At 47.2% G+C, this 10,411-nt stretch overlaps 1 protein-coding gene across 1 annotated transcript in view; it reads right to left on the reverse strand.

The window, feature by feature from the left end:
• CACNA2D3 (calcium voltage-gated channel auxiliary subunit alpha2delta 3) overlaps positions 1-10,411 on the reverse strand; it is a 931,343-nt gene that overhangs the window by 918,767 nt on the left and 2,165 nt on the right. Inside the window, exon 4 of the mRNA XM_006143064.2 lies at positions 9,758-9,943. Within this exon, the coding sequence (XP_006143126.1) occupies positions 9,758-9,943 (186 nt within the window). The remainder of the gene's footprint in view (positions 1-9,757; positions 9,944-10,411) is intronic.

Genomic DNA, 10,411 nt, shown 5'->3' on the forward strand with positions numbered 1-10,411 from the left:
GGGGCTGTCATTCGTCAGCTCATGGAGGCCCGAAGCCCGTCCAGCAGGCCTTTGCTCAGAAGAGCACCTGTTCTGAAACCCCACATGAAGACAGAGCCTCTGGGGGAGCAAACACAAGGGCGTCGGCCCCACAGAGCAGTGGAAATTAGCAATTTCCATGCGCTCAGGTGGGGTCAGCCAGCAGGGAGCACATGCAGTAGAGTCAGAGGCTTCGGCAACATGAACCTGAGCCAGGGCCGGACAACAGTGCGGCAGTAAAAGGCACAACCCCACGTGGGAAGGGCCCTGGTTCACGGCTGGAGACCTCCCTGAGCACACAGGATATACACTTGCCCACGATCTAGGACTGGCTGAAGGCTCGAGCTGGATCATGGAGTCAAGACCCAACTGGAGGTGCTGTCTGTCTCTCATAAGAAAAAAACTTTTAATTAAATAATAATAATAATAATAATAATGGGCCTGAGCCCTAGCATACCTCATGGTAAGCTATTCCAGTTCCCTGATTCTCAAGCCCTACCTGTGAAAGGAGGTAACACAGGCCACCTCCCACTGGAAGTGAAGACCCCTTCAAAGGCCTCATATCAGCCTCTTCCACGTGGAGAAAGCTAGTCACACAGAGGACTCCCCCACAAGCTCCATCTCCCTCCCCAGCCCTACTTGTGTTTACCTGAGCTGGTTAGGACCTTGGTGGATTTCGGGAAGCCACCAGCGCGATCTGGCTGTGCTTCTGTGCTTTGTGGGCACTTTTCTGAACTCCTGGCCCAGTGGGACCACCACAGCGCACAGTTACGTTCCACACTGACGTCTCACCGCCCTCCGTGCTGACTCTAAGGGCTTCAGTACTGACAAATCCTGAAGGTGATGCAGCTACCATCCGCCATGATCTGCAAGCCCACGCGAGTTCCACCCATTCATCATCGTTAGCAGGTCAGCTCAGGACTGCAGACGCTCGAGGCCCAAACACAGCAGAAGGTGCTGAGGAAGCTCACGAAGGAGGAGGGCAGGGCCAGCAAGAGGTGTCAAGGACATGGGAGAGCCGCCCTCCTCCTGCGGGCTGGTGACAGAAGGCGGTCCGCACACAGTCCTTCACCTCCCTGCCCTCTGGCTGGAGGACGGTCCACCCTGCCCAGTGAGGTGTCTCATTCTCAAATGGGCTCCAGCCCCACACCCAGAAAGCTATCAGGAGAATCTAGAGGTCTCCAGGACTCCGCAAGGAGAGTCTCACAGGAGTAAATGCCTTTGAAGCGTGCTCAGAGGGCATGCGGATTACAGAGCGTCCACGGCAGGCACATGGCTGGGCGCACGGGGCTCTCCTGTGGCTTCAAGGCCTCACCTGAGCTGTGCAGATGCAGCCAGCTCTCACTGGCCACTGCCCAGACAGCAGGACAGCCAGGGAAGAGAGGAGGCAACCTCAGCTCCTCTGGTGATGGTGACAGGTCCCTCTGGGCACCGCCCCCCCGCCCCCACCCCTCCAAGGAGCACACATACCCTGACAGAGGGTGTGACCCCGTGGCCCTCCTCTGCTCTGAGGTCCCTAGTTCCCTGTCAGGTACAATGTGGGGGCTTCCTTCCTCCCTCCATGCCAATACCTGGCCCTGGCTCACCCATTCACACACTTGCTCACTCAGTAAGTCCACATGTGTGACATGAGCCAGGCCCCAGAGCAGCTCAGTGAAGGTGACTGAAGGGCCTGCGTCTGTACCTCACAGCCAGCGATGACCACAGCAACTCGCTGGCAGGAGCCTCCGCCTTGCGCCTGGCACGGTGACCAACACTTTGCTTATTCCATCTCATCTACTCTCATCACAGCCTGGAAGACAGAGGCATTGTCCTCCTTTCCCATTTAAGGGTACTGGCTCAGAAATGTCCTACAAGGTACCCCAGGTTGGAAACAGCAAATCTAGGCCCCAAATGCAGGTCCGTTTGATGCCACAATGGTGTCCCCTCAGCTGTTATCCCTGGCTCTAACTGCTTCTGAGTTAGTGTCTCAAATGTTATCTCACTTAATCCTCCCCACACACCCACAAAGTAGAGCAAAGCAGCTATTATTTGTATTATTATTATTATTTCGAATAGGAGCTCAGGTCAAAGAAGATCACACCAAGACAAATGGATGTAGCACTGAGACCAGATGGACAGACTCCAGTTGCCCAGCTCGGTCACCTGGGGGAGGCTGCTTCACTTCTGCAAGCGTCAGCTTCTAAATCTAAAGTGGGGTGAATGGTAGTCCTCACCTCACTAGGTTGGGATGACGCAGGTAAAGTGCTTAGCATAGTAACTGGAATGACCAAACTAAAGCAAATGCTACCTATTTGGTGTTTTGGAGTTTTTAAAAAATATTTTATTTAACTTTATTTATTTACTTATTTATTTTAATTTGACCACAGAGAGGGAGAGAGAGAAAAAGAGGGAGGGAGGGAAGGAAGGAGGGAGGGAGGGAGGGAGGGAAGTGAGAAAGCAAGCTACCAAGTCTGGGACTCGAACTATAGTCAGCCATATAGGAGTCCAGCAACCTTAACCACCATGCCACCTACTGGCCCCGCTACCTATTTTTACTATTAAATTAAGCAATTTCTCCACAGCCACTCAGGAAAATCGCAGAGAAGATAGAGACACATGACCCACTGCTAAGCAGTGACCTTTCCTTTAGCAACACAGTATCTCTAAACTATATCTCTGTAAATGTTGCAAGCTCTCAACTTACTACTATGTAGCTCCTAAAAGAAGATTATCTTATTGCAGACGGAATAGGCAAGGAAGCCTCTGAGACTGAATGGGGCTGAGTGGACCAGCTCCCCAGCAGGAAAAGAAAACCATCAAAATGAGGAGCTCCCAGCCCACACGGGGCTGAGTGGACCCTGTTCTTGGCTTTATGCTCTGTTGCTGCAGTCTTGAAATTCTTAATCATTTTTTAATGATGGGTCCACATTTTGCACTGGGCCTTGCAAATACGTAGCTAGTCCTGGTCTCTGCAGGCCCTCAGATTCCAGCTGCCTGTAAAAGCGCAAATGTCTGGGGCCGGCAGGTGGCGTGATGGTTGAAGGCGCTGGGCACTCCCACGTGGCCAATGCAGTTCAAGTCCCAGACCTGGTGGCTTTTTCTCTTTCTTTCTTTCTCTTCCCCCACCCCAATCAAATTAAAACAAATAAAGTTAAATAAAATAATTCTAAAACAAACAAACACACAAAGAAACCCAGATGCCTGGTAGGCAGGGACTTGGCTCTGTCTGAGCGTCCTGCTTCGCTCTCCCAGGCCAGGCTCCCTAGCAGTCCAGGAGGGTAAGAACAGTCTTCTCCATCAGCGGGCAGCATCTGGCGCATTTTGTGATGAGCAGCATCCATTTCTATCGGCACGGGCGTGCACACACACGAACGTAATGAGTAGAGTGATAACGACATGAAAAAGCCCCAAATATCGATGGCAGTTGCTTCCTAAAATGGATAAGCAGAGGTCTGTTTTGTGAACCATAGCATTTATGGTCCGGTCCGATTTGCCTGTCCAGATCGTTTACATGGATAACGGCTCCTTTAACCTTGGAAGGTACTGCTTTCCAATAGCTGGTGCCAAGCTAAACATACTCTGAAGTGCACAAAATAAAGAAATGGCCATTTATTTCTCCTTGTCAAGAGATAATGTTCTCCTTTTCAAAACAGCCTTGAAATGCTCATTAATAGTTTGGCTTCTGAGTTGTTTATTTTCACAATCTTGATTTGGGGTAACCGAGAAGCTATGCAACATATAAATTTAATACATGTTATAAATTTAATGCCTTATTTAAACAGCCTTGGAACAAGCACCCTATGAGTGTTGTTCAAATCCAATGGAAATTGCAATGTTTACCATGTATTAGAAACTTACTGGACCCTTTTCAAAGTTGTATTTGGAAAATAACTTTCCGCTGAATAACGGCCATGCTGGCCTCACACGTAGAAATTCCTAGAGCATGGCAACTGCACAGGAGTCAGCCACACCAAGGATGAGTTACAGCACAGGCAGGAGGACGGCGGTGTGGACAGGGCTTTGAGTCTGACCTCAGGTGGAGTCTGACGGTCTCTAAATACTCACTTAGATGATGAGAAATCGTGCACCCAGCTCTTCCCCACAACATTCTTTTCTTCCTTTGAAGAAACTAAATTTTGTTTAATGGGCCAGGAGAGATGACAAAGATTCTATCAGCGTTGTCAGGAGCTTGACATTAGGAACCTTCTCCTCTCTTCGAAATGACACAAAAAAGCTTCACTGTGGTCACTTGAGCTGACATGTAAGCCATTATATCTCTTGTATAAAAATTACATTGAAAGCAAAAATAAGTAAATTCTCGTATGCTAATTTCTAGGCTGGCATTTAATAACATCTATTTAATTTATTCCTCAATCTCAGCCATGGCAAATCTCTAATACAGATCCTGCTGTCCCCTGTAATACACAATCTGCTAAAATTCTGTCTGGAAGGTGCTATAAGTCTCAACTGAAGCAGCTTTTCGACAAGCTCTGTGACTACAAAGGATGGGGGGAACCCCTGAAATAAACATCCCTCCTGCTGACAGGATGTGTCCTGAGATACAGACAAAAAGTCCATTTGTTGGGAACCAGCAGTTAGCGTAATGGCTATGTCACTGGACTCCCACGTAGTCGACCGCAGTTCGTGTCCCGGACCCAGTGGCTTAAAAAACTCACGCCGGGCACGTGTGCGTGTGTGCCCAAGATCCCAAGAGGAGAATGGAGGAGAAGGGACTGCGGCGTGACCATCCCCCCTGGGGGGTGATTTCTCGCTTTCTGTCTCTATGTCTCTATCTGTCTGGCGAGCGCACGCGCTCTACAGTGAAAAATCTCTCCAAAAAAAAAAAAAAATAAGTCCATTTGTTGGCCTCTCTGGTGGCAAATCTAGATTGGTGACAGACCTGAAACAAAGGCTCCCGCATGAGAATGCACACTGCTTTAAGGAAGCCCAATACGCCAGTCATTTATTGATCGACATAAGTGGGAGCACTAAATGCCAATCAAAGGCTGAAAAGGGCTAAAATCCCAAACTTGTAATTCCTTGAACACATGCTTCCAACTGCAAGGAAATGCACCGCCCCGAAAGGCCACAGGTGCTGGGGTAATGGTCTCTCGTTTCTCTTGCCTTTGTCCACCCTGACACATGGCTCTGTCTTCATGGAAAACTGGAAACACTAATCGTGCTTGCCCATGCCCCATGGATTTCAGAGTTACTAGGTGGTCTGGGCTTCTTATGTTTGCCTACAATCACACCAGTGTTAGAAGCCATGAATTCATTTACTGAAATCAACTTCAGATCACCATACTAATCCACGAAACTACAACCACATTCAAATGGAACACCTGAAGTTGGCCTCCCGTCAGAAAGCCATCCCTGGATCTTCACATTCCCTGCATTGGGACTAGCATCTGTCAAAGGCGTGAGCAACAGCCGCAGCAGTTCCTAATGAGAGGAGGAACAGATCTGGCAGAAAAGAAATGTTAAGGAAGAAAAAAATAAAAAGAAACTATGAACAAAAAAAGGCTCAACAACTCAGCAAATGACCACGTGTCAGCTCACAAGTGCAGCTCGATTTCTGCGGGAGAGGCACGAAACCAACGCTGGTTGGTTTACCCGGCTCTGCTAATGTCCTGGTGATTGGGCTAATGAGGCTGGTAAACTGCCCCGAAAGGTGGAAAACTGTCATTTCAGAGATTTCAAGACTCTTACAAATAAGCTGCTGAGGATACGGCCAGCAATGGTAAGTGATGCCTTGCATCAAGGCATGGGTGGCACAGGGTGAATGCATTTGTCTTTCTGGTGGCGAGTAGCCGTGTTTATTCAACACGGATGTGCAGTGAAACGGCGCCTCCCCCACAAAAGCAACCCATGGAGTGACAGACTTAGAGGCAGCACTGCACTGCTACCCAATCCCTGATAAGTGAATACTCCTATTTAATTATTTAGAAGTTCATCGATTTCCACATTGATGAAAAGTCATAATTATAAACGTGGCTTGACGAACCAACCTTTGACTTTGCTGACTCTGTCCTGTGGAAAGAGACATCGAGTGTATGCAGGAAAGCCACCCTCTCAATAAAGAGTTGATAACGCAAAAACCTGGCCGAGCCGAGCTCCCAAGAAAGGTGTGCTTGGTAAGTGCTGCACGAGGCGTCCGAGGTACATGTCAACTCCTTTCCAGCGTTAATGGTGGAGATACGCATTACCTGCATTTCCGCTGTGTATTTATCATCGCGATTCTAGAAAATGTAATCGGAACCCTTCATTCCCGTGAACACTCAGTCCCTGAATGCGGGTCTAAATAGAATGAAAACCCCAGCTCTCACCAAGTTCTCCCTAGGGAGGATGAAATGAGAATCACACCGTTTAATGTCTTTTATTGTGAATGTTAGAAGTCTGGCACCCATGGGTTTAACAACCTAGGTTCCTAGACCTGCATGGATGCTTCTCACTGAGTCCCAAATACAAAGGTAATAAAACTATACCTCCCCAGAAGAACCCAAACAAAGCACACCCGCTGGGAAAAGTGAAGTGAGATACGGACAGCTAAATACGGGCAAGAATATATCAAACAGGAAAGTTAATGGCAAGTTGAAGTGAATAGAGAGCCTCGCAGTATCCGCCAGCTAAGGAAGGCTACCCAGACACTCCAGCCTGGACTTTCACGGCCCACGATTCTCCAGCAACCGTAATGCTTCCCAGATGAACTCAACTCTGACACAAAAGCCACACAATCTTCCATTCTATACCGAAAACACAACTTGGCTAAAACATGGCTCAGTGCATTTTATAAGTTCCAAAATATCCTCTTTATAGGGAACTAATAGGTTGCTATTCCTGTCCTCAGCAAAGACAAAAAGAAGGGGGGAAAAGGGGGGGAGAGAAAGCCTGGCATTGAATATCTAATATATTATCATAAGCTGAAATAATGTAAGCTGTGGTATCGAACCCAGAAACTGAAGCCGTGACAAGGAGATACATTGTGAAATGTTCATGTTTACATTGACCGAGTCAGTAATAATAGTTTACCTCAAATTATATTACCGAATAAAAACATGTTACAAAAATGGCAGTTTTCCCAGTCTCCAAACACCTTAAAATAGATGGCCAATTATGATTTAACTTACATTCACAATAACTACTTTGTAAAGTTTAGGCCTTAGTGCAAATATTACTAAATACTCATTCTAAAAATGAACATAGTACATTGATTCACAGCAGGAAGGGTGAATTAGGGAAAACTACATAAAGTACGCAAAATTATACAATGGTATACAGTGTACTTTGCTTAACTAAATATCAAGTTGAAAAGTCCATCCCTTTAAAGTGTAATTACAGTCTCTTATGCAACACAGCATTGTCACCTGGGTCCCCTTCATACAATGTTAACACATTTTCCAGCAAGTACTCAAGTTGCGCATTTTCAAAGCCATCTGAATTGTTAAGATACAGTGACATAATGGTTAGCCACATACAGAGTTTTGACTTAGAGGTGTCATAGCCCTGATGCAAATGGCCCAAAACTTGAAAAGAATAGAGAGAGACAACTGTCCCCTTGCTTTTCAAAATGATGTTTAAAAGGAGCTGAACTCCTCAGATCTTTTCCCAGTCTTACTCGAGACTCTCTAAACCAATGTTCTTTGATAATTTACAAAATATAGTCACATTGAGGGAGGCAGGGAATGGACCAAAATGGCCAAAAGATACCTATCAAAATGCTCTCCAAGTTGTCTGGCATGCCTTTCTGATCACTCCTGAAAGTCTTTGCCAAGCAACCCAAATGCGGGGGTATCTGAGGACCCCCGACACACACACGGCAGACAACTGCAATCCAAGCACTAGAGCAGATACCCACCCTGGACCCTAACACCAAGTAATACCTCACCTTCCCCTCACATCAGATTGCAGAATGCCAGGCAGCAGGAAGAAATGACAACAAAGCCATAAACAGCTGGAAATAATTACACAATTGTCAAGCTGCAAACATGACAAACGCAAAGCAAGGCTAGTGAATTCCGTCTCAGAAAGGGTGCTGATGAGAAGGTAAGAGAAGCATTTTCGCTGTTTCCAATTTGCTGTTATACAGCAACCCATAATAGAGTTGATGGGGTTTTGTGCAATGTGTTTGTGTATACGTGTGTGTGTGTGTGTGTGTTAACTTCAGAGAGAAGGCAAACACATATTCATGTGCGCCTATCAAATGTGAGATACAAGATATGTAAGCACAACCAAAAATACATTCACGGGTTCGGAAGGGATTCTTTCAGAGTTGCTACAACTGCAACATGCAATGAGAAATATTTCCTTAAAGTTATACAAAACGTTCTCTTCTTTAAAAGCATAAGGGAAATACACAGGCACGACCACAGTCCAGAATTCTTCACATAACCCATCTGACGAGCTGGCACTGTGCCAAAGCAGAGCCCAGGGTGGTCTGGGTTAAAAGAATGTGAGGAAAATTAAGCTCTGAGGTGGGACATGGGTATATAAATTATAAATGTTCATCATAGCCCCAAGTTCTTATCTAATCCCTATTAGAAATGAACTCTTTCCAACGGAATTGAACAAACAATCTTTCAAGTCATCTCAAGGAAATATGGATATTGGCAATTTTTAAGCCAGGATAATTCCTGTCATTCCACTGGGGTCTGATGCTTCATTACGATTATTTGGATTTCATGTGACAGACTGTTTCATATACTGTCCCCAAAAAATGCTACTCTCTGAAGTGGAATGCCATAAATAAAATACGTACTTGGTTACCAGGCAGCATGCAGAACACATATGGCACATTGGCCCAAAAAGCACATTTTAAAAATGCTTAAAAGTTAACTTAACAATTTAAGCTGTTTGTACCCATTTTCAGAGAATTATTCCCTAAAGGCCAATTTCATTTTCTACTGTTGAAAGCATATTGGGATCAATCTTGTTGATTTGCTAAGTCGAAATTCTTTTTAACCCCTCTATTCTCTTCTTCCCTGGCCCGCTCTTTTTATTTCTTGGAGGGGAGGACGAAGAACCATACATCTCACCGTGTAATTTTAAGCATAATGCCGCCCGTTTGAATGAAAATTGATGCACGCTTCTGATAAGAGCCTAATAATCAATTTTCCATTCTCATTACTCTCTAGAATTATATGGACACAGACCAATTTCTTAAGTTTGTGGACTACTCTCGTGGGTTATTACCCGGCAGTGCAGCTGAGTGGAAAGATAACCACATTCATTCTCCTTATCTGTAATGATGTAATGCATCCCAGCCCTGGGTCTCGATGATTGGGGAATAACGGGGCTGTAAGGCTGCAGGGATGACCAGCAACGGAGCAACATCCTCCTCGGATACTCTGAACCCCACTCCTCCAAATGCAAGGTGGAAGGCACCGGGGAACAGGCACCGAGTCTGCCCAGTGGAGGAAGTTGGCCTTTTCTGGCCCCAGCAGCATCTGTCTGCTCTCACACTGAAACAGCAATACCGGCGCTGAGAAGAGAGCCAAGCAAAAACACTGTTTCCCAGCCCCAGCCAGGACAGTGCAAGTGAGTATCCTGCTCCGCTTTGTGTTGAGAATCAAGTGTCATCTAAAAATAACTGGTTGGTGGGAAGAAGTCACTGCACAGCACCATGCCAAGAACCCGGGGGATCAGAGACGCCTCTGATAACTGATGCTGCTTGGGGCTCACGTTTGTTTGGAAAACTAAATCTGCCTCCATTTTCTGTGCTGGGAAAAAGCATCACTTCCTGCCACCACAAAAACCTTACCTTTTGCAGAAGCTGGGAGCCCGAGTACTTGGCCGCGATGGATTTTATCTCCCCGCCAAAAGCCGAGGCCCAGAGCTTCACCCTACAGGGGGAAAGGGCACAGGAAGCAGTGGAACCTCCGAGTCCCAGTCCACACGCACGCACACGCACATGCACACACGGGGCTGTGGCCGAGGGAGCACCGCGCTATAACAGTAAAGAAAAGAGGGGGAAAGGTAGGAAAAGCGCCCTGGCCGAAACTGCCAGCACCCAACTGCGGAGTGCAGCACGGGAGGAGGCCCCAGGGTCGCACAGTGCGGGGCACCAAGTCTCCCAGGCTCCAGGAAAACACCACTGGGTAGCACCTGAGTAACTCCCAAAGGACTGGACCACTCGAAATGAGCATCACCTGGCAAACACCAGCTGGAAGAAAGCCACCCATCCCCCCTCCCCAAAAAGAAGTGAGAGGGCAAGATGGCAAAGAGGGGTGATTAAACGGCCCACGGAAGTTGGATCCGGTACACAGACTCCGAAGTTGGTGCTCTCACTGGCGGGGAGCCTCTCTAGATCTCACTAGCCGACTAACAGGGCAAGGGATTCCCACCCCTGCCTTGCAGCCGGACGCCGGTCCAGGCAGGCAGGTGCGACCGGAGGCTGGCGCCCGCAGCAGGTCCT

This window comes from Tupaia chinensis, unplaced genomic scaffold, assembly GCF_000334495.1.
Source record: "Tupaia chinensis unplaced genomic scaffold, TupChi_1.0 Scaffold000091_1, whole genome shotgun sequence".
Classification (NCBI taxonomy): Eukaryota; Metazoa; Chordata; class Mammalia; order Scandentia; family Tupaiidae; genus Tupaia; species Tupaia belangeri.